Source organism: Tribolium castaneum, chromosome 10, assembly GCF_031307605.1.
Source record: "Tribolium castaneum strain GA2 chromosome 10, icTriCast1.1, whole genome shotgun sequence".
Lineage (NCBI taxonomy): Eukaryota > Metazoa > Arthropoda > Insecta > Coleoptera > Tenebrionidae > Tribolium > Tribolium castaneum.
Window position 1 is genome coordinate 7,559,437 of NC_087403.1, and position 24,888 is coordinate 7,584,324.

General features: G+C 32.3%; 3 protein-coding genes across 4 annotated transcripts in view; 2 read left to right on the forward strand and 1 right to left on the reverse strand.

Annotated features, from left to right (window-relative positions):
* Positions 1-737: 737 nt before the first annotated feature.
* LOC660216 (E3 ubiquitin-protein ligase ariadne-1) lies at positions 738-9,509 on the reverse strand. The gene is made up of 6 exons (XM_008202494.3): positions 9,093-9,509; positions 8,893-9,042; positions 8,780-8,845; positions 8,519-8,734; positions 4,879-5,663; positions 738-2,135 (listed from the first exon to the last, which is right to left on the reverse strand). The coding sequence occupies exons 1-6, from the start codon at positions 9,297-9,299 to the stop codon at positions 2,054-2,056; spliced, it is 1,506 nt and encodes a 501-aa protein (XP_008200716.1). The 5' UTR covers positions 9,300-9,509; the 3' UTR covers positions 738-2,053.
* A 2,970-nt stretch (positions 9,510-12,479) lies between these two features.
* On the forward strand, positions 12,480-21,466 carry LOC660279 (uncharacterized protein). Of its 2 annotated transcripts, XM_015980713.2 has the most exons (5): positions 12,480-14,625; positions 18,256-18,282; positions 18,417-18,662; positions 18,736-19,128; positions 19,848-21,466. In XM_015980713.2, exons 1-5 carry the CDS (start codon positions 13,406-13,408, stop codon positions 20,011-20,013), a joined length of 2,052 nt encoding a protein of 683 aa, XP_015836199.2. In that variant the 5' UTR covers positions 12,480-13,405; the 3' UTR covers positions 20,014-21,466. The 2 variants fall into 2 exon arrangements, with proteins under 2 accessions (XP_015836199.2, XP_008200717.2); XM_008202495.3 differs by lacking the exon at positions 18,256-18,282 and having other exon boundaries at positions 12,559-14,625.
* An 841-nt stretch (positions 21,467-22,307) lies between these two features.
* The window catches only part of hwt (heavyweight), a 63,640-nt gene continuing 61,059 nt past the window's right edge, over positions 22,308-24,888 (forward strand). The window contains exon 1 of the mRNA XM_064359337.1: positions 22,308-22,669. Within this exon, the coding sequence (XP_064215407.1) occupies positions 22,340-22,669 (330 nt within the window). The 5' untranslated portion in view covers positions 22,308-22,339. The remainder of the gene's footprint in view (positions 22,670-24,888) is intronic.

The following is a 24,888-nucleotide window of genomic DNA, read 5'->3' on the forward strand; positions in this document are numbered from 1 at the left end:
AGGAAGATTCTTAAAATTGTAAAACAAGGAAGTTGTATTTCTTAAGTGTTCTTTTTGTCAACGATATCCAATTATTTCAAAAACTTTTCAAAATCTACTGGTAAAAAACAACATTACGATTACTAATCATGTACGTACATCCAAAAATGCACAAAATATTGTTTTATTTAAAAAAATATATATCATTTGCATTGTAACATTGTTTGGATAAGACATTTTTGGAGATTTTTTTTTTTTAATTTATTTAAATATTTTGACAAAGTTTCATCCAATAGCGTAACCTTCACATGTCTAAAAATGTTTGAAAGAGCCCCCCAAAATTAATTTCTGGACCCGCCCCTGGTTTTAAGTATTGAAAGAAATTAAATGTTTTGCGTTTTTGAGTCTTGAGGTGCCATTTAATTACGAAAAAGATCGATCCATGAAGTGCTCCGATTGTTGAGTAGTGTAATTATCTCCAGCAAACAAGCCTTGTTTTATCGTGACAGTTCTTTCAGTGTTTCTTAATTTTATCTCTTTGTTTGAATTAAACAGACGCTTGAAATCACACAAAATGTTTGTTTAAACAGAAGGGTTGTTTTTGTGTGATAACGCGCGATAGTTTTACTTAAATATTTATTTGAAATACTTACCGTTGGCGCGCCCTCTGTCGGCAATAGACGGAACAACGGCCGGCCTTAATTGACCCGGCAACAAGGTCCATGCACTTGCGATGTCAATGGAATTAAATCAAGTGATAGTTAAACAATTATGTTTAATCATTAATTTTATTACTTTACAAATTTACAGTTTATTGTTACTTAACAATAACAGAACTCCAGCTGATTGAGTTCGAGTTCAATTAAAGTAAGATTTATTTTAATTCCATTTGGGATGGAGTACTTTTAAATAGTATCGCGAGGTTGCCAACTAAACTTTGCGCTGACTTCTCCCTCACAAAACTACTTTTAATTTTTTAATCGGGAGACTTACATGAATTTATTGCATGCCAACAATCCAATTAAACAATTTCTGGTGGGGAATGTGCTACAGATACATATATTAAGAAATTATCAAGGATTAAGTAACAATTCCCTAAAAGAAATGACCGATCGAAGTACACCTGAGTTCGTTCCATTATGTCCACACGTGCGGACGCAATATAATGAACTTAGCTATGTGTAAATAAGGTGAGTTAAGTAGCAGAAACATAATGAATAAAGTGAGACGTTGATTAATTCTCTATTTGCGCACCAATAATTTTGAGAAACGACGGATCCACCATCTAATTATTTACACTTCGATTAAGTAGGTACATCCAGAATGAAATTATAAATCAATGACAGTGATAGAACCAATATGAAATATTTACATTTACGAAAATAGTATGTATTGAAAATTAGATCTGTATACAATCACAAACGGTCTTACCTCTTAAAGTCGCCAAAAAATAAGTTTTTACTTGATAGAAGCTCTATATCTTAGGTTACAATTTCCAACGATGATCATCAAGATCATTTGTAATTGCTGGAATCTAATCGGCCACTAGCTTATTTACAGTTATTAGAAAATTAGAATCACAGTAGATTCCACAATTGAAATAAATCAAGATACGTTAAATCTAGAAGCAAAAATATTTCTATATTACTTTAAAAATTAGACTACTGGTTCTATTCAACATGTTTCGTTCTTAGCAAAATCATTTGGAACAATAAATGGCCTCATTTAGTTAAAACTTAATAGTTAACAATAAAATATACTAATCACTCACAACTTTCATTTTAGAAATTTAAAAGACAAATTCTTTTAAGTATAATAAAACAGATCTAGAATGTGTTTGCTGTCCACATCTACTGTCTTCTTCAAAAATGCAAATATTACAGTAACAGGGTGCAACTCTTATTTATCAAAATTCGTTCTGTTAATAGATCGAAATTCTTGATGTAACTAAACTTTAGCTAATATCATAAGTACGGATCGACAGTGTTTCCGTCTCAATGAGGTAACTAGGTATTTATTATAACTATAAATACTAGTCGATCTACTTCCAGAACGGAGGCATTGCATTATCTAACTATTCGTTATAATCCCACCATTCCTTCTCGTACCCTTCGTGGACATGCTCCAGTAGAACTTTCCTCCTACTGTCACAATACCTAGAAAGAAAATTGGAAAAATAAGCCAAAAATTCTAAAATCAATTATGCAGGTAAAAAAGGGAAAGAGTGTCGAAACGAAACCAAGATCTCCGAAACGCAAGAGAAAAAAACGAACGACACTTTCTTCTTAGCTTCTTTTTTTTTATTCAGTTTTAATTTTTATTCAATAACCTTGAATTTTAATTTTTTATTTCAAATATTATTAGTAGAGCAATGTATGTTATCTTTGAAATTTTTCAATTTTAGGAATCCTATTTCTCTCCAACTTTAATTCTTATTTGTACGAACCTTGAACTGACCTGTTGGCTTTATTATTTTAAGTAAAAAAAGTTTTTTTTCTATTTATCTTTAAGTTGTATTAGTTTTATTTTCTAGTTTTCAAACTACTGTTATCTTTGATTTGTTTGAGGTATTTATTATGCTTTTTTGAACTTTTTTCCCTAATTTTTTACAACATTCTGCGTTTTTAATTTTTTTTAGCTTTTTTTTGAAATTGTTTTGGATGCCTCAATAAGAGACCTTCCAAACTAAGGGGTTTAGAGAAAAACGAATGACACAGTCAATTTTTTGATAAAATAATTTTGTCAAAAGTGCATCTCGTTATCATCTTTTGTATTCGAATTATAAACAAAAGTTGACATTTTAGCAAAATCTTAAAAAAAGTTCATATCTTCCTTCGTATTATACATTTGTAATAAAGATATTATTACACCTTTTAAAGGAGAACTTAATAATGTTGTCAACGACTTTCTTTAACCATTCCTTTAGCAGTAATAACAAAGACTTATTTTTTTAAATAAGAATTATAATATAATAGAAAATAAATAGTCTTTCTTATGGCCGAAATTTAGCCGAAGCTACTTGAACTTAACTCAAAAGAAAAGAAAATACAAGGAAAATAAAATAATTATAATAATGCTTATACAACAAAAGAATACAAAAAATAAAAACAAAACAAAAAAGAAATGAAAAGAGGAAAGTAAACAATAGTAAAAAGAAAAATAATACAATTTTTATTTATATTTATAATATGTTGTTTATCTGCTTATTTAAAAAAGAAAAAAAAAATTTTTTGCGAAAACTGTTATAGGAAGCGATTTGAAATGCGCATTTAATTTATTGTAAACACAAACTGCGTTGTAGGCGGCTATGACATTTTCAAAAAGATTATTATTTTCTGATTTAAAAAATATATATAAATAAAGTTTTATATACAGTATTTTATACTTTTAATAAAAAATATATTAAATTATTTGATAGTAGGTGGACACAGAAAAATTATTCCACATAAAAGATGTGTATAATCTAGAAGTTTCGTGAACTGTTATTAAAATAAAAAATGTGAAATTATAAAAATAAGCTATATTTAAATTATTTTTAACTAAAAAATTTACGATCGCCGCAGATTTAATTACATAAAAATGTTCAGAAAATAGAAAACCAACTGTCACTACCATTAAATAACGCTTTTTTATGATTTAGTGAACCGTCATGGAGGTGACGTTGATAATGTTAATATTTTTTTACTACAGATGGGATTTTATTTGAATGTTTGTTTTGTCATTTTTTTGTAAAGCAATTTTTTTTGACACGCAATCATACAATAAATACGATGTTTCCAACTTTAATGTTTCATGTTTAATTAAAAAATAGAATAGAAATGCAAGCTTGCCATTTTAAATCTATCAACGAATAATTTTTATTAATCGCAAAAAATATTATTATGCTGTTTTTGGATAAATTAGCGTTTAAAACATCATTAAATTATAAATACATTTTGATAGTTTTAAAATAGAATATTCAAATTTTTTTACTACTATAAACAAAAACCAAAATATGTTCTATTTTTAATATTTAAAAATAATGTGTTACACAATAAACATAAATCTGGAAAAAATGTGCTTTTCAAGAATGTTATGGCCGTCTGTAATTTTCAAAAAAAATACAATATTAAGTTATTGTAACTAAATAAATGGTTAAAAAACCATTGACAACATTAAATTCTGCGTAAAAGTGTCTGTATGTTTCAGATGTGTATCTTTTTTTATAAGGGAAATATGAATGTTTTAAGCACAGAAAACTCAAACACATATACACAATTTGAAAACTAAAAAAATATACAGGGAGTTTAAAGTAAGGCCATTCATATTCTTGTTATTGTAAAAAACAATCTCCACTTGTAAAATAAGAGAAAAACAAAAAGATTTTTTAACTTTTTTTACTTTATTTTCTCCTTTCAATATATTTTTTTTAAATTTTCAATTTTTTTATACTTAACAGGAAAATAAAACAAGTACACTATCAAAAAAATAAAGAAAAATATTGGTTGCTATTAAAAATAAAAATGGGGTTATTATTCAAAAATCAGTGACGTTACAAATGATAGCATGGTGTCAAAATGTAGCATTTACAAAAATAAAACGACCTGTTCGAAAATTTTTATGAAAAATGAGCCACAACAAAATATGAATTTTATGCGTTACTTTAAACTCACCCTACATATTTTTTTACTTAAAAATAAAGACAAAGGTTCGTACAATTAAAAATGAAAGTTGGAAGGAAAGACACAGGATTTGTAAAATTGAAAAAAATATAAAAGATAACGTCGATTATTGAATAATTGAAACAATAAAAATGTCGATTCAAGGTTAGTATAATGAAAATTAAAACTGAAAGAAAGTCAAATTAAAGATAAGGATTCAGAAAACTGTAAAATTAAACTTAAAGCAGAGGGTCCTTACCTGTATTTATCTTGGACTTTTTGCTTAATATCGGCGAGATTTTCAGACGTAATATCTCTCTCTAAATACTCCGATAACGTTTCAGTGGCACTCTCCAGGTCTTTTTGGTTATCTTCGAAAATCACAGATTGGTTATTTTTTTGTAAATAGTAAGCGAAAACGTAAGTATACATCAGCGTCTGTCGACATTGACACAAAATATCGACCGCCCTTTTAAGAAACTGAACTTCAATCCAGCTCATATTATGATGCTGCATCTCTTCCATCTTCTCCTTAACCGACGCATACAACTTATGTTCGAATTTAAGCGACGCCATATGGTTCATATATCTATTACAATAAAATAAATATCTTTGCAATGCCGATCTCGACTTTTCTTGAGCATCTCGCGCCGCTTTCGCCTCGTCCTCATCGTATCTGTTGCAATTATACCATGAACTACCATGGGGCTCCCATGGCCCTAAACACACCCAACAGAAGTCCGCTTTGCAGTTCTGGTTTTTGCAAACCATGTGGTTACAACCGCCGTCTTTCTCGATCGTTACGTTACACTTTGGACACTCTTTGGTGTTAGCTGCTATCCAGTTGCTCGTTTCCGAATCGTCGTCACATTTTTTTATCCATTTTTTCAATAAGTGACACTTGACAGGGTCGTGCCAGTTTTCGCCGCACGCAAAGCAAAACGTGTGGTTACATTTGCACGTGACACGGTGGGGCTCCACGTACTGCACCTTTATTGCGTTGCTGCAATCGGGTGACGGACACCATCGCAGCAAGCGATTGCACTGCAAGAAATTTTTTTGCTAATCAATGATATAAAAAACACTTGGAGCGTCTCTGACTACAAATTGTTTTTTTTTTTTTTAATTTACAATTATACTGGAAGAACAAAACTGAATATGGTAATTGTTTCTTTCGTTAATAAAAGAGCAAACCACGAATAAAAATACATTTTTTGTTTTTTTATCAAATAAAAAATAAAATTCGAGGCAATTGAGAACGGCATTTCAACTGTTAGTTACATTATTTTTTCTATATAAATGTGAATTTTCCCAGAATTCTCTATAATTCATAATAGAAAATATTAAATAACGCTTATACAGGGTGGTCCAGCCTAGTTACTAATAAATTTGGACTTTTAATATTTTGTGAATGTTATATTTCAGGAAAATACATATTTCTGATTAAACAGTGTCCCAAAAAAAGTATGATGTAATAATTTTTTTAATGGCATGCAATATTTTTTCGTGCTCATTAAGATACCCTTTTAGCTTCTAACTATTCCTAAAAAAAATTTAAATCAGTTCAGGAATTACTGCTAAAAAATAAAATAAAATAAAAAGTTTTACACTTTTAGTTTTACAAATTAATAAAAAATACAAACAGTGCTTGCTTGTTAACATTATTACTAGGTACGTATTGAAAAAAAAAAAATTAATTAAGTTTGAATGAGGGTGTTTACTTCCAAACTTTTTTTTTAATTTAGAGCTTTTTATTTTGCTTTTTTCAAACGGGAACCCTGTTTATTCTGATATCACTTGATGCGGAATAAAACAAGAAAAAATGTTTTGTACTATCACAATACTATTGGAAATCCTAACAAATTTTACCGTGTAACAGCAAGCTTTTCTTAAAACTCAAAATAAATTTGTTTTGTTAAAAATGGAGATATTTGACACGTTTTCTATTTTGCCTAAATTGCCTGAAATTAATTTATTGTAATTACTATTATAATTATTAATTTAAAAAAAACGCCAGTGTCGATTTTAATTAGTTGTGTGAAAGTCCTACTTTTCTACGGTTTTTACTTTTTTGTAAGAAATTAAAAAAAACATATTTTCGTCAAAAAATAATTAAATTATTTCAAAAACTATATAGAAATATTTTTTCTTTCGCACCTAAGGCAAAATCTCGTTCTATGAGAAAGACCAGCCCTTAAACCGGTTTCACTCGTGTCACATGACCTAGTAATGAGTAATTGACCAATAAAAATATAAAAATCACATCTTGCTTCAAGGTGTAGAAAAGAAAAAGAAAATTGTGTGTATATTTCAATTATTTTGATAGCTTTCTTCTGAGATATTTTGTCGTTTCCCATTCATTCTGTTCAGTGGCGTAGTAACAATATACTAACTCATTTGAATCTTGTTCTTTTATCATTAACAAATAATTAAGTCTTATAAATCTAACTCAGTACACTTTAAACAATTCTGAAAAATAAAAAAATAACTAATTTCAATATACCGGGTGTTTCAGTTTGGTATTCGCACCCTTTAATTCTTTTATTTTAAAACAAAAGTATAACAAACGACATATATTCTTAAATGAATTGATAAAATTTACTGGATAAATAAATTTCAAATTTATTTTTTTCAAATAGCACTCTGTATTATACCTTCAGGGTGGCGTTACAATAATAATTAATCATTAAAAATTATGTGATCTGAATTATTATTTCATGAAAAACTTATAAAAACTTATCTACAAAAACAATTTCATTTCACTTTAGCTAGTCAGAAAGTGGAAATTTGATTAAAAATTGGATTGCTAGTTAGACATGACTTTAGTATTTTTGCTTAAATTAGTAAATAAAAGTTTATAGTAATTGTTTTCATAGTCACCCAGCTCTAATCTGTCTAAAATAATCTATGTTTTTCCAATTTTTTGTAATTATTTAGTACTGTTTTCTCACATTGTGACTTAGAAGTAGATTATCTATCAAACGATGCAACAAATTATACTTAAAAAAAGAAATTGACAAAAGTCATCACAAAGCTAAACTGAAGATTCATTCACTAGAATCTTTTATTTCATTCAAAAATCCATATAGTTTGTATACTTTTTCTAAAAATAATAGTTAAAAAGGAGCGCATACAAAACTAAAATACCCCGTTTCCTTATATATTTCTTATTGCTTCAAAGTGTTAAAAAACAAAGGAAGTTTGGTATATAAATTTAAATCATTATATAAGTTTTTTCCAAAGTATTTTGTGGTTTCTTAGTCATTCAATTCAATGGCGTAGTAACAATATACTAATTCATTTATCCAATATTGTTTTACCGTTATAAATATAATTTGAATACATTTATTTTTTGTTGCTTCAAAGCCTAAAATAAATTTGGTATAAACAAATATAATTTTGTTCTCAAATAGTCTGTCGTTTCCCATTCATTGAATTTTGTTTTTTACCAATTAATACATAATGAAGTCTTCTAAATCTAACTTATGCTTTGAAACAGTCTTAGCCCGTTAAAGACGAAGAAATACTTATGCGTCAATTCACAACACAATGGAACAACAAAATTTAGTACAATTTTACAACATAATTACCAGAACCAATTTATTTTCTTATTTACAAGGCTATGGTTACGTTTGTGTGTAAAATGCGTCAGAAGTTGCATAAATGTGGAAAAGTTTATTTCCCACTTAAAAATAAATTTATTGTTGACGATAAACCAAACAATGGAAAAACATTAAAAAAAGTTGCGTTGCGAAACAAATTGATCCAAAAAATAAAATATAATATTTTACACCACGGTATGTTTTTTACATACTGACGCCATCTAGCGAAGGTATAACAAGACAAACACGGTTAAGAGTGCTGTGAAAAGACAGGTAGCGGTAGCTAACACTACTTACCTCAACAAAGCTATTAGTAATTAAATGTTGGTATTTTAATTTAACTTTAGAATCCTTCACTAATTTCATAACAGTAGCATCATCAACAAGGATGTCACAGCCGTACGCTGCACAGGCAATTGTTTGGCCCACGCCTTCTTCCATTATTTTCGTCGTCAGGTACTCACACCAGCAGTGAGTACAGAACTTGTGTTCACATTCGAGTCCAGTCATGTGCTGGAAAGGTCAATTAGCGAGGGAAATTGCGTGTTCCCGACTTACGGAAGAAGGAAGAGTCATGAAACAAATTTCGCATTCCTCGGTCCCATTGCTGGTCTTCTTTGGTGGCTGTTGGGGCACTCAGTTAGTGGTTGTTATGGACTAGTTTACGTTACCTTGACTTTGTTGCTGTATTTATTGAACGGGTTGATGACTCTCGCCTCTGAGAAGAGCTTGTCTTGGTCCCCATCGTAGAACCGTTCCATTAGTTTTTCCTTGTCCCATCGGAAGTGGTTGAGCAGGATGCGTGTGGTCGTGGTGGAGATCTGGAATAAGGTTATAAGTGACTTGCAGGAGGGCTGGGCCGCGAAACCACCTCAACAACCGAGTTGACTTCCTTGATGGAGTCCACCATGTGCTGGACGATCTCCTCGGTGGACAAAACCTCGTAGGGGTAGTCGTCCACGTCCGTCTGCTTTTCCCTGTGTCCTGTAACTTCAACTTCCATTGCAAAATCAACATCGTCGCCGCTGGACTCGTTCCCCGAATCAACATTGTCATAAGTGTCCTCTTCTGAATCCATAACAACAGACTGCCAGAAACCGTACACCAGCACTTTTTGCTCCGCTATTTCAAGTCTCCGAGGGTTAGAACAACGGCTTTTTCACCAAAATACCCTCACACACATAATGAACGCATTACCAACTGAGATTCACTGAATTTTTGGAAGGATAAACTCAGCAATTGACGTTAGTGACGTCTGTCAAATTCATCATTGCGGGAAATGACCACAGATGGCGCGTCGCAAACAAAGGCGACTGACCTTGACTTATTGCTAATCCTTCACCTCTGATTTTTATTTTCGTGAGAGGATTTTATTCCAGTTTGTTTGGAAAAAAATACGTTTTTGTTTAACTGAATTGTTATTTATTACGATCCGAAACCTGGCAAGGGTACAGAGCGTCCCAAAAAACGGTTTTCTTGGCGTAAAAACTGCTCCAATGAAAAATTAAAAATAAACTAATCTGCATAACAGGTATTTCAAAGTAACGTTTCATAATAAAACCTTTGCTATAAAACACGAATATTTTTTAACAACACTGGCAACTAAATTAAAACATTTGTTGAATCTACAACCTTTTTATTTAGGTGATCGATATATCATTTTCATTTTTTTTTCACAACTGTAATTAATCTCAATTAATAATTAATTTGCTTTAATTTAACAGAAAATAAGTATTTCATTATCAAAGTTTGTACCATTGATCACTAAGTAGTATTTAAAGTATTTATAACGCGTTTAATTCATTTCAAAATTTAAATGTTAGGAAACATGGCGCGCTTGTTGTGATTGGCTAACCGTACGTCACAGCTGGCCCGCGTTTATTTAAATTTTTAGTTTTTTCTTAATTAATTATTTTTGGGGCTAGCGCTGATGGTTTTACGTATTTTTTGCACAAAACAACATTTAGGCATCGTTTGTTTTAAAATGATATCAGAAGTGATAATTTTTGTGAGCAATGACTCAATAATAATTGATTAATTAATTTTAATTGAAGACAAATTCTGAAAAAAATTACAAGCATAGAGCAAAATATGGACTGAACCAAAATTAATCACGCATAAAATTCATATTTTTGTTTTAACAGGTCGGTTTTATTTGAATGCTACATTTTGACGTCATAGTGTACATTTCTGATGTCATTTGTTTTTTAAGTTGTGACGTTATTCTTAACTTTTTTAAATGACAGCAGACATTTTTGTTCAAGACTTTTCTTCCTGAAAATGAGAAGAAATTAAAAAATAAAATTAAAAAATAAATTTAATAAAATAAAAATATTGACAATTAAACGTAATGAGCTTTATCTTTGTTTTATCTTAACTTATTTTATAAGCAACAAATGTTTTTTGTACTTTTTTGTATAATTACTAATTAGCGTGAAAACACTTAATAATATGACACCAAAACACAAAAATAAACAAAAAACGATACATCTTTTATAAAAAAAAACATGAACGAAAAGATTATATGCTCTCTGTATAATACTCTCAATAACTATCATAACTTTTATTTTTTAAAATTTTTTTTGCTTTATGTTTTTAATTTTTTATATTTACCTACCTATATAAATATGTCATTAAAAATATGACATCGTTACTCAAAAACAAATGACGTCATAAATGTCATTATGGTGTCAAAATGTAGCATACAAAAATATAATTGACATGTTCAAGAATTTTTTGAAAAACTACTCATAAGAAAATATTAATTTTGTGCGTTATTTTTTATTCAGACTGTACACAGAGTTGTCCAGCCCAGCTCCCAACTTCGATAGCTCAATTATTATTATTAGTAAAGTTGGACTTTTGATATTTTGTAGACGTTTTTCATGTCCCAAGAAAAGTATGATGTCATAATAATATATTTTTTTATGGCATACTATTATTTTTTCTACTCATTAAGTTACTCTTTTAGCTTTTTACATATCCTTACATTTTTTCTTTTTTTGGCAAATAACTCTGAATACGTTATGATTTGTTATAGGGTTGTGATAATAAAAAACGTTCCTTTTTTAATTGCGCATCGAATGATATAAAAATAATCGGGAATTCTCATTCAAAATAAGCAAAATGGAAAGCTTTCAAGTTTATTAAGTTTGGAAGTAGATTGTGAACAGCCTGTAGTAACTCGAATCAATCAAACTTAATTAGTAAAACTGTTAGACCTTTTTCAGCACGTATCGGTAATAATGTTAGCAAAGAAGCATTGTAATTTTTATTAATTTTTAAAACTAATGGTGGAAAACGATTTTTTTGTTTTTTTTTTAATAGTAGGTAATCCCTGAACCGATTTGAATATTTTTAGAGATGTTTAAGAAACTAAAAGCGTATTTTAATGTGCACAAAACAATAATAGCAAAAAATATTATGACGTCATACTTCTTTTGGGACACTGTATAATCAAAAATATTTTTCTGAAATGCGTCTTAAACACCTACATAATATTGAAAGTCCAAAAAAGCTATAAGTAAGCTACAGAAGACGGAAGCTAAATTGGACTACTCATTGCTGTAAAAACATATTTTCAGCTGACCCACAAACCACATTACTATTCTGAAAAATATGTTTGAAACTTTTTCAAGGAAGGTAGAGTATGAAAAAAGAATTGATATTGCCGACGGCCGGCTTAACCCTTGCAGGTAGCAGGTTAACTTGAAATAACAGACACGTGCTTGCTCTCTGAACCAATTATTGTTAGTACAATACACATTTAATAGAAAAAAATGTCATGATTTTTCACACATAAATTTGTAATGACTTAGATTTTTGATTCGTTAGTTTGAAATGCATTAACTGTAACAACTTTCACTCTAACCTTGGTCTTGAAAATACACGCCGCCACTGCTTTTCGTTGCAGTAATTCCAGTTTTCGTTAAGGTTCGTGTTTTGGGTGAAAATCATTATAATATTCGTAAAATAATAATGATTTGGACCGATTTCTAAAATTAAACCGCACTGTCTAGTTCAATATTTATTTAAATTAATAATGATCATCCATTGACACACCTCTTGTGTTTTTAATCGATGTTTTTCCAAATATCGGAGATTTATTTACATGAAATAAGCTGTTGTTGCAACTTATCATAATTATTTAGTGACCAGTAACGTCGCAGTGTACGCCACTGATTTTGCCGTTTTATGCGAAAGTACAGTAAATCAGAGGTCTCAGTAATCAACGGTTAATTGTTATTTATTCGAAAAAATCAACAAATTTTCTATCAGTAAAATGATTAAGTAACAAATATAGTGCGGGTTATTAACCAGACATAGTATGGAGGAAAAAAAACGATCGTCTCGATTACAACGGTGACGTCACTAATACGTTGACTAGCCGTCATTACAAAATACCAAAAGCGACGCTCTGATTCGTCCATATCTAGCGGAAGCCATGTTGGAAAAAAAACAACCATAAATTATGTTACGACGGGTGCGCCATCTAGCGACTAAGCGAGGAGAAAGTCAGGTTCGCAACCATACGGTTGCGCAATGCTTGCCACGTATTTATGTCAAAAAAATGTGTTTTTGCAGGTCTTATCGCATCTTTTTCTGATCAACCGGTTGTAACGCACAGATTGGTTTTTTTGACCCCCCTGTTGGGAGATTTGATCAACTTAAGTTAGTGCATGTTGTTCGTGTTATAACCGGTTGTGGGTTGATCGGTTAAAGATGGCGGTGGTGTGTTTGCGGATTTTCCCGCAAGATGTCAGTGCGTTTTTAGTACGTTATTTCGCCGTGAGTTGTCGTTAGGTTAGTTATTTTTGATGCCATCTAGCTGTACCCCGCTTTCGAACGTTTCGTGTACTAATATGAGTGCAGTGGTGTTAAGTGTGTGTGAAGAAAACCCTGGCTTCCAATGTTTTTAAACTAAAGTTAAATTGCGTTAGACGGGGTGAAAAATCTGGTACAGTGTGTTGTGGCGAATTTGGGTTAGGTCCCGTAGTTTTCGCATGAATTCGGTTCGGCAAGAGAGTTTAACACCGAGTGTTCCATTTTGATGGCGCTATGGCCGCTAAAACATAACCAGGGAAAATACAAACCCGCCTTAACCTCACTCTTGGTAAACATCAATCGAACGAAAATGGGTTGCACGATCTAGTCTTTTGTTTGGAGAGTTGTCAACTTGTCAAAATGAACGTGAAGCAGGAACGGCACGACGAGGCCGAAATTCAGGCCCTCGCCGACAAGATCAAAGAAGCGAGCAAAAATCGGATGGCAGTGAACCAGCAGAAGGCCCATGTGGGCCTGGGCCAGAACCTCATCCTCTCCTCCATGATGAACGACAAGAAGAAGCAAAACAACACCCTCCAGGCCACCAACTGCCAGGAGACCGGGAAGAGCATCGACGAGGACTCCGTGCGGGGGCGGTTCGGCTGGGAGACCATCGGCAAGAACCCCATCCCCTACATCAACCGCAACGGCGAGAAGTACTGCGCTGTGCGGATGGTGGAGATGAAGGCCCTCAACAAATACCTGAACTACTTGCACCAGGACATCTACAACTGCACCTGCATTAGGAGCTACTACATCACGGAGCCCGAGGGCCGGCTCCTCAACGAAATCAACATGCGACACTGTGACTACCACTTCGGTAAAGAACAGTTCACCCCTCGGGATCTGATCGTAAGACTGAGTGATGCTGTGGAGTTCTACAACTTCCTCTGTTCGTGCTACACGAAGTTAGTAAACGGTGAAACGGATTCTTTAGGACGCAGCGGCTTCATCCGAATTAACAAAGAATCAGTGGTGCCCTACACGGTGTATAACGACCAAAAATACGTCCCCTTGTTCTACTTCGAGGGCGAGACGGACAACCTCAAGCTACGAGCCAACAAACTCGAAGGCTGGGACTTATCCTATTTAAAATTCTGTTGTAAAGTACAAGGAATTCGGAACGAACTTTTCTCGCACGATTCCTGTTCGGTGATTAGTTTAAACGATATTAAAAATTATTTCCCCCCGGGGACCCTGTTCGAGGACTACTGGCCGAAGAAAAGTGTCGATTCCCAGTTGTTAATAAGCGGGAATACGCGGAACCAATCGCAGATCATCCAGTGGACGCGTCAGCCGGCAGCCCCCCCAGTTGCCCACTCGATCCCCAGTCCTAGGGCTGTCAGTCTGACGCAGCCGAAGCCCCCGGCCGCCAACAGCCAGATGCACACAGTGCACACCTACTCCTCCTACGGCATGGCGGGACAGCATCCCTATCATCCCCCGCAATCCCGCACTCCCGGAGCCCCCATCAGGACCACCTATCCCGCGGCAGCAGGGAATAGGCATATGAGGTCGCCTAATTACTACTCGAACATTACTCAGGGACCACCGCCGCCGCTTGTACCCACAACACAGGCGTAAGTCACCACCTGATCAACAATTATAACATGTAGTCAATTTATTCGAAATATTTTCCTCTTATTGTTAAATTCTATGATGCTAAAGCATTCACTGAAGCACTCACAAAGAGTTGTTGACATTTTCAGAAATGTACCACCATAAACACGACTGTTATACTCAGATTGTTGATGTTTACTTACATTGCAAGAATTGAACAAGTTTTGTGCCTTTTGTAATTCATTCTTGAAACATCCTTACTCTAGTTTTCATTCAAAAAAAATTAAAATTGTTGTAAACACAACATAATATAATTCATTTTTACTTTTAAATTTCAAATGTTTTGGTTGAAAAACATGAAATAAATGAAGCAGCCACAAATTGTTGTTTTTTTTAAAACGTGTGATCCTACGACTGTTGAGAGGATTAAGGAAATTTGTTCCGTGTTTAATTTATTCTCGTAACAGTCATAACTTAGCCACCATTCAATTTTCATAAAAAATGATAATCAACACTCAATAAATCAAAGTTTTTTGTTTTAAAAAAATGTTAAGAAGCTTTCATCGATCTCTACAGTTAAATTTCAAGTTACGTGAAAATTTTACTTATGAGGGCAATTAAGAAAAAAAATCTATATCTCATGTAAAATTTTTATTTTTGTTAACAATTTTCCTAAATAACTATTCAGCTATTTCGCTTGCTCCTGAGTCCAGTGTTTTGGCGCGAAAGCGCTCCACAACTCGGTTGTAGTACACACGTGCATCTTTTGTTACGTTCTAGGAAACAATAAACATTTTCGAGAATGCAGATTCCGACAGACATGGGCACACAAAATAATGGGAGATTTTTTAATTTGAAAACACATATATTAGCCGCCATTCCAGGAAAAATGAAACCTGACCACGAAATTAATGTATTTTGTCACAAAAGATTTTTTGAGAAAGTGAAGTAATTTATTGAATTATAAAATTTACATACTAGCCCTTTTATGCGATAACAAAATACTAACGTAATGCAACTGTTGAATATTTTTTAAAGAGTATTTTTTTAGTTTCCGGTAGATTAGAAAATGGAAATCGGTAATAAAATTGAATAGTAATATTATTTTTTTATCTTTATAATTTTTGATGTTCCGTCCGTTATCGCAAACAAAATGTTAAACAAAACCAAACTGTCTAATTTTAATATTGTCTTTAATAATTGAAACCTGTCTGAATAATTTTTTTAGAGCTCTTTTCACATACAAGATTTTTTTGTTTTGTCCGTCATGTCTAAACAAAAAGTAAATTAAACAAAAGTCGTTGCTTATTGCCTTATTTGTCGGTTTTGCGGTTACAAAAGTTTCAACAGGTTCCACCTTTTACTTCAAAAATAGTTGGGAAGTAGTACCTTTTAAATTAACAAAATTTTTTACCAATAAAATGCGAGTTTTTTGTGTCCCCTTCGTCGTCAGTTTGTATTTCTTTTTCCTGCTTTTATTTTAAACTTCAAAATTGTGGGTTGCAGACAATTTGACTGGTACTAAGTTCCTATAAAGAAAAATTCACTTCTATTGATACTGTTCGAAAAAAAATGAAAAATGTAAAAATTTGTGACCCGTCTGTTAAAATGGAATGGCTAATGATATGGACTTGACGCTGATTTAAATTCTTTTTTATTTAGTAACGAAAAAATTGGGTATTTAATTTGAAAAAAATGTGTTATGGCTACTTGAAATTTTCCAAACGTGATATTAAAATTTTGGGATTAGCGATCTTTTTTTTCGAAATTTAAAACACCAAATGAAAGATTTAAGCTTTCTTTTTCTAATGCACATATACCATTTTAAAATTTCATAGTTTAATACTAACCCTCAAAAGAAGCCAAAATAACTTAACTTGTATTGTGATTAATACAGTGGAGTCTGGTTATAACGAATTTCCGGGTATAACATACTATTTTTCTAGCACCGAAAATCTTTCCATAAGCTCAATGTATAGTTGCGCTCAAAAAAAGTCAAAAGAAATCAACCTGCTTTATCCGAAATTTACTATTTTTTGAGATAATAAATTTCTACTTCAGCGTCTAGAAATTCGTCAAAAACGCAATATTAACTAGGTTTACGTCTTTAGAGTACTGTTTTTTAAAGTTTACATGAATAATAGGCGGAATCTTTGTCAAAAAAAAATCGATGCAAAATTCTAACGTTTTATAGTTTTTTCTTAGGACTTGTTTTTTCTGTGGCTGTTTTTGCTGATTTTAACTCAATGTGATAGATTTTGAGGAACTAAGCTCAGAGATCAGATTTGTTAAAAAATTTGTCGATGCCAAATTTATTCGCCGGCAGAATCTATAAATATTCGTATAATGTAAGTTTTTTTACTTCATTTGAGATCTACGTTCACTCCTTACAATGATTGTACAACTATAAAATTCACACAGTATACCTATTACTTTTACCTAAAGGATTTATGCTGTTTTTTTTTTCATTTACTTGGGCATAACGAACTAATTTAATGCATTTTCTGATCTCGTTATAACCGGTCTCCACTGTATTTTATTTCGTGTATCGATTCCAAACTTTAGAATTTATTTAGCTTGAAAATTACTCCATAAATACGAGGTTGGTACAGTTAGAACGAACGATTGGATATAATGAACAAGTTCTGAAGTGTCTTGAGTGCTCGTTGTGACCGAGTTCCACTGTATTCACGAGATGTTTGTTCGACTGAGCATTGTTTTTATTAAGCTTCTGGTCTGATTTGTAAAAATAAAAGATAACAATTCAACACGCTGAAAGATAAGTGTTTTGGCGGGAATTTAGTTAAATTGTTTGGTTGTTTTTCTAATTTTTGGAAGCCAAAAAATTTAAGATATTAAATTTATCAGAACAGTTGACTGTCGAGTCGATTTTATTGTGTAATGAACGTGATAATATTTGTAAAATGCATTCATTAGTAAGTGGGGATGGTGTGTAAGAAATTTTGCCACCGTAAGGAAACAAAATTATTAATTATTTTTTTCTACTTTGGTTATGTACAAAAATTGCAATATTTTTGACAATTTTCTGAAAACTATCAGTGTCAAATGCATAATTTAATCAAATGAATAAAATATGAACCCTTTAGAGGCTTTGGTACCATCCCTAATATGTAGTCCCTTCGAACACCTTTCAAGTAATGTACAAACATAGCTTCAAAAGCCAGTGCAAGTAAGTAATTTGAGATCTTAGGTCATTTTTTAAATTCCGCGTATTTTCCACAAAAGCCCGACGTCGTTAAGAGGTACACTGCTAAATATTTTGGACATTTTCAGAATACATTTGCCACAAAATTCCCTAATTTCGAAATTATTATTATTTTTTTGCCATATGATATCTCGTCTTGAATGTGTCTCATAAAACTTGCAGCATAATATATGTACTAGTTTATCTGAATGAGTCGTGAATTAGTTAGTGGGAAAAAATGAAATTCATTTGTCCGGAAGTTATTACGGAACTTGATACAAGAAAAGAATTTAACATGAAAAGGGTATGGCGGTGTAATCTGACTTAAAGAAAGATAAAATTACTATGTGAACAAAAAAATCCGATAGTTGAGCCTCGCAAAATGTACAGTTCTCGAGGAGAGGCTTTTCCTTTAAATAAACTAATAAAAAATGTGTCTTATTAGTTATCCTACTTATGGGAAGGAAGATTGGTGAGTTCTCAATGTGTCAAATGTTTGTACTGGACTGTACTAGATTTTTGTAGAAAAATTTGCATGTCGAAGTCTTAAAAAATGATCCACACCGCGCAAACCGCAAAATAATACCTTCGTTTTTTTGCTTATAGGCAACCGAACTTACACTATACGAACGCCCAGACGAACGCAACGCCGAATTATATGTTAACCGGAGAACAGCCCAACCTTAACCAAATCAATTACCACCAGGAAGAGCAGGACGACTCGCAACCACCTCCAATGATTCCCATTAGGCAATTTCTGGCGAATGGTGGTGTGCTTTCGCCCACATTCTTAAGGCAACAGCAACAAGCGAGGATGCATATGGACGCCATGAACCAAAATACGGCCACACGGTTAGTTTCTTCATAATAGTTTACGGCCCAACAACTAGCACAAAATTTAATTGATAGAGTTCTACATTTTTAGGGACTTGCAAAATAACTACAACGTCAGCAACCGGCAGTCAATTCTGATCAACCAGCAACCAGCCCATCAACAGTCATCTCGGACCCAGCCTCCCACGACCTTCGCCGAGGAGCAACACTCGATGTCCAACGGCCAAATGTGCTTAGACGACGTCAACTGCAAGCTAATATCAATTCCCGAACCTCCGACTGGCAGCAACCACATTCCATATAAAATGCAAAAGGCGCTAGTTGAAGGGAAACTACTACCGTGTATTAATATGAAGCCATATGTTTACTCCGAACTTCTGGTGACTCTACCTGATCTCACAGTGAACTTTTTTAACAATATACCAGTGCAATCATGTCAAAGAGTCATGAAAGTGCTAGGCATCGACCTGTACAAACCCAACAAGTAAGTCGCGGAAATATCCGGTGAGGGACAGTACCGTGGCTCCCGGCGGCCCACAAAACGCCTTGTCTGTTCCTGTTCGAATGAATTGAAATTTCGCATACTTACGTAATCTACGTAACAGCACAATTCTATATAGTTAATTGTTCCTTAAACGGTTAAATTGTTAAAGTTATTAGATTAAAAAAGGTGTTCGATTTGTACATATCACGTTTTATACTAACCTACACAGTCAGTGTACACGGTACGTGTGTAAAAACCGCACTGTTCACTCACTTACGAGATGTACCTAGTTATTTTCGTTGCGCTTTGTTACAAAGAAATGTCGCTAATTGTTTTAAATTTATTTATCTTTGATGACAGACAGAGAATAGAGGTTAGGACGTGCTGTCAAATGTTATCAGTTGATTTCTACAACACACCGCTAAACAAGTGCACAAGTTGGCAAAATAATGGTGTTACAACAAGTGAAACTGCAGCTCTGTGAAAAATACGATTAGAATAAGTAAAGACTGAAAGCAAAAAATAAAAAGATGCACTAAAAAAGACAAAAATGTTTTTGCTTACAGGTAAGGATCGAAAATTTATAAAAGCACAGTTTTTCAGTTGACCAGTGCCAAAGCTAAATTTTAGGATCCTAACCCGTAAGCAAAAATATTATTCTTTTTTTAACATTTGTTTTATAGATTAAACATGAAGTTAATTGCGGTCGTTTGTTGCAGTTCCCAAACCCACGTGCTGATGGAGTCTGGCAAGTGCCAGAGCATAAACGACGTGGTACCTTTAGTTCAAGTGCGAAATGTGATCGACTTCATGCCTCAGCTGAAGTACATGTTGGGGGGCGTTTTACCTAACATAATGTCAAATAAGCGGCAGAGGAACAGCTAGGACTGGGCGAACCTGTGGGGCTATAACTTTTACAATCTGTGAAAGTCCACGAACTGAAGTGTTTTGTAAAAGTAACAAATGTGTTGTTTTATATAAAAATTGTTCCTAAAGTGTAAATTAATAAGTACTATGCAGAAAAGTGAAACTACTATGTACTATGCGCTAGTTACACAAATGATTTTTATTTTTGTCATTAGTGCGTGCTTTTAGAACGTCGATGCATGCCGGACTCGTTCAGTACACCCTTTTTGTTGTTAATTTGACCATTTTTTTTTGGAATGTTTTGTGTTTTATCTTCGTATTTTTGTTATGAACTCTTGTTTAGTTGAGGTATGGTCGACGTTTTAAACCGCGTGTTGAACGTTTCGATCCTGTTGGCATTAGAATAGGTATTTTGAATTGTTTGATCACTTTTTGCTCATTCAAAAAGTTTTCTTTGGTTATTGAGAATTTTTTAATTTGGCGTCTTTCTAGTCAATTAAATTAAGCAGCGTTTAAAATATTCCAACAAAAGTGGTAATTATTTGAAATATCTGCTCTATTTTTCGTATATAATTATTTATTTCTTCAATGATCATTATATATAATAGATAGTTATATCAATGTGAAATGTCCAGGGTAGGGGATGTACTTTAGATAAACATTCTGGATTTAGATAATAACATTGTAACACTTTTTTGAGATCTGACATTTTTCAAGTGGTGTTTCGTAAACGATTTTGTGTTGATTTCCTTGGAAACATGTTTATTCCCTTGCCTGTGATATTTGAACAGATTACAAATCAGTATTTAATAAATTTATTATGCATTGAGCTTCAACACTCAATTAAATTCCTTATTGCTACTTAACATTTTGGCTCTCTGGCAAAATCAATTATGTATCTGTACAAAATGTTTGTAGAATTACTTTTCTATGTAATTTTTTAGCAATTGTTTCTAGTAGTGTTGTTATACTTTGGCATTTTTTTCACACAGATGTAGTTGTAATGTTACTATGTATATGTATATAGTAAACATTTATTCAAATAAATCTTCTAAGTTCTATTATTAATTTCTGGTTTGACTATTACTAGAAATTTTGTTGCCAAATATACTTCAAACGAAACTCCATCACTTACAAACCTGAACCGGATTTCTTTACTTGTATTATGATAATTTTGTAGCGTAGGAACCAGTAGCATTTTTTTAATATAAATTTTATCTGTTACTTCGTTTACCATGTAAATAAAATATTTTCATATGATTTTTTTTTCTAAATCATATTTCAACTTCGCCTGCTATAGGATGTGTTTCTGCAACTAATAACCCAGGCTTACGTTTTTTCCGTAGTTTAACCGTCCAAACTACCGAATTTGCAATTTAGTTATTATTTATTTTGTACTTGTTTCATGTTCATTAGTTCATTGTTTTTGTTCCCTGAGTTTCATTAGAATAAATTATTTATTCTTTATAAATTCGTGTTTTAATAACCAAATTTTTGTTTTTTCGTCTACAGCAAACCAAAAATCAATACATTGGTTCAATTTTAAATTTCAATTTACTATAGGCCACCATCTATACAATCGTGCAATCATGGTCGCATTTTGTAACCACCTCGTTTGTCCACTTACCAGTGGCGTACGAAAAAAATTAATTAATTTTTTATTTCAACCAGTGAGTCGTAGCGAAAGTATTACATGCCAAATATTTATTACAAAAAGTGGACTAATTTAGATTCTTATCATCGATTTACAACATTATAAAATAAAAAATAATTAATTTGACGGCATAATAAACAACATAATAAATTATTAAATAAAAATTACAAACAATTTATTATTTTTTATCGTATTAATTTATGTTTCAAAATGTACGAACAGTAAAAATATGAAAAAAAAAGATTTCGTGTTCAAAAATAAAGTCACATTTTTGATTTTGTACTTGAAAATTATTAAATTTTATTTACTTATAAGTAATTGTTAGCTCACTCGTTGAAAAAAAGTAGTTAGTGCCATTTGTGATAGCAGAACTGTTTCAAATGATGTTCTTTATCTTGGCGCCTCACATATTGAGAAATAAGAAAAATGCTAAGATTTGTAAAAAGCAAAGAAAATGCAAAAATGTTAATAAGTGGAGAAGTCGAAGGATGACGGTGCCCTGACCTAGGGTGTGCTTCAGTTGGCTTGGCTCCCCAATGAGTGAGTCAGCACCGGTTTATCTAAAATCTGTCAAAGACACGTGCTGTTAAGGGTTGTTAATTTGCATTTACCCTAAATCGAAAGCAGCTGAGTGCGCGAGCGTTGCGCATCTCGTCGCGCTTTTACGACAGTAGAGAGCACACCGTGGAAATGGACAGAGTGTTAAAACGCGTGGGGCTTTCGAAAAGAACTCAATCTGAGATAAAGGTCCAAGAGCAGACCGCTAGTGAGGAAAAAACGAAAATACGCCGCCGCCGCAGGAGCAAATCGCGACGGAGGTCTAGTCAGGAGAGTAAAAAAACACGCGGACTATTTAATATTGATTGGGAATCGGTAAAAGACTGTAAATCCTGCAAGTCGAGGGCGATCACAAGGCGGTTTTGCAGCAAAAGATGTGATAATGAGCTCTATAGGTCCAACAGTTTCAAGTTCGAGCGGTTCATCAGGGGCAGTGAGGAGGCCTCCACTCTGGGCAAAAAGGTGAGTCACCCCCGAACAGGTGGATTTGGGGTAGGACCCGGACTCGATCACGAATTAAACACCGATAACCTGTTGACCTCTCAGTGCTTCTCTTCACCAATTTTCGACGATCTGCTCTCTTTTGTCTACATTTAACCTTTGACACCGAGACGTTGCCTCACTATCAATATTAACATACTGATGACTTATTTATTTGTTATTCCATTCGACTCGCTTTGTTTTGTTTGGGATTAGTCGTGACTCATAATCGCAAAAATCGAACTTAATTGTCGTCGCATTTACGGTAATTAAACAGATTTGGATTTTTTATACAGGCTGTTCCGACTCAATCACACATTGATTGAACGATTTCAACTTTTCATCAACAATTTTCCATAATAACCACAGTTTCTTAGGTTCTGCTTACAAAAATATTTCAAGATGGCCACACTTCCGGTTACCGGAAATGAGTATCAATTTTGTTATTTCAAAAAGCTACGTTTTTGTTGCATTTTTGTTTCATCGAAATATTGAAACTTTTAGACTCAAAACTGGTAGTCCTAAATTTTGGGTTGTGTTATTTGTTTGTTCCAATTTTGAAAAATCGTAATAAAGATCTAAGATTTTTCCTGTGACCATTTTAAAATAGAAAAAAATGCCGAGTTACCGATTTTTGAAAAGGATGGGACAGTTTAAAAGAATTGGGGTTAGTTAATATTTTCCAATTTTGATAAAATCGAGGTAAAGACCTAAGGTTTTTTTTACGAAAGCCTTAATTTTATTTTAAATTAAAAAAGGGGCGAGTTACCGATTTTTGAAGCGGATGGGAAGATTTGAAAAAAATGGGGTTTGTTAATATTTTCCAATTTTGATAAAACTAAAGTAAAGATTTAAGGTTTCTCCTGCAAAGGCCCGAATACTATTTCAAAATAAAAAAATGTCATGTTACTGATTTTGGAGAAGTTGGTGCATATTACACACAAAAAAATAAAAAATTATCTCTTAAAAATTTTGAGGGTTATGTTTTCCAGTTTTGAAAAAAAAAACATATGAAAGATCTAAGATTTTTCTTGTGAAGACCCTAATTCCATTTACTTTAAAATATATAAAAATGGCCGAGTTTATCTTTTTTTTAAGAAAATGGAGCATTTTGAAAAAAAAATGGGGTTTCTCAATATATTTTATTTCTGATAAAACCAAAGTTAAGATCTAAAGCTTTTAAACACCCAAATAGCATTTTAAAATTAAAATAAGGCCGAGTTATTGATTTTGAAGATAATGGTGCATATACAAAAAAACATCTTTCAAAACATAAAAAATTTTAGGGTTATTTCTTTCAATTTAAAAAAAAAAACAAGTAAAAATCTTAGGATTTTCTTGGGAAAGCTCAAATACTATTTCAAAATATTAAAAAATAACCGACTTAACGATGTTTGAAGAGGATGGGAATATTAGAAAAAAATGGAGTTTGTTAATATTTTCCAATTTTGATAAAGCCAAAGTAAAGATTTAAGGTTTTTCCTGTGAAGATCTAAATACCATGTATTTTAAGATATTTAAAAATGACAGTTTTATTAACTCTTCTAAAACCTAAAAATTTTGAGGCTTATTCTTACAGTTGTGAAATGAAAAAAACATGTAAAGATTTAAGGATTTTCTTGGGAAAGCCCAGTTACCATTTCAAAATATTTAAAATTAGCCGAGTTACTGATTTTTGAAAAGGATGGGGCAATTTAAAAAAAATGTGTTTGTTAATTTTTTATAATTTTTATGAAACTGACGTAAGTACCTAAGGTTTTTCCTGTGAAAGCCAGACTTTTAAAAAATCTTTTTTTAAGTGTTTTTACGAATGCCACACGAAAGGCCGAGTTATTGATATTGAAGAGGATGGTGCAAATAAAAAATAATTAATTTTTTTTATAAAACTTGGAAATTTTGATCTTAGGTTTTTTTTACTCAGGTTTAAGTAATATTTTGAAATATTTTAAAATGGCTGAGTCACTGATTTTTGAAAAAGACTAAGAATTTAGAAAAAAATTCTTTTGGAGTTTATTAATTTGTTTTCATTTGTGGAAGATCTAAAGTAAACATTTAAGGTTTGTCTTGCAAGGGCTCAAAGATCATTCTAAAATATCTAAATATACGTAGGTACCGGATTTTTCAAAAGAATGGTAAATAACTCAAAATATAACGAATGGTTAAAGTGATATTGAAAATATTTTCAATAAACAGGACTTAAG

Coding starts and splice junctions, on each gene's coding strand:
- LOC660279 (XM_015980713.2), top strand. CDS start 13,406: ATGAACGTGAAGCAGGAACGGCACGACGAGGCCGAAATTCAGGCCCTC. Junction 14,626..18,255: donor CTTGTACCCACAACACAGGC/GTAAGTCACCAC, acceptor GTGTCTTATTAG/TTATCCTACTTATGGGAAGG. Junction 19,129..19,847: donor GACCTGTACAAACCCAACAA/GTAAGTCGCGGA, acceptor CGTTTGTTGCAG/TTCCCAAACCCACGTGCTGA.
- LOC660216 (XM_008202494.3), bottom strand. CDS start 9,299: ATGGATTCAGAAGAGGACACTTATGACAATGTTGATTCGGGGAACGAG. Junction 8,846..8,892: donor AATACAGCAACAAAGTCAAG/GTAACGTAAACT, acceptor GTGCCCCAACAG/CCACCAAAGAAGACCAGCAA. Junction 2,136..4,878: donor AAAGTCCAAGATAAATACAG/GTAAGGACCCTC, acceptor TTTTCTTTCTAG/GTATTGTGACAGTAGGAGGA.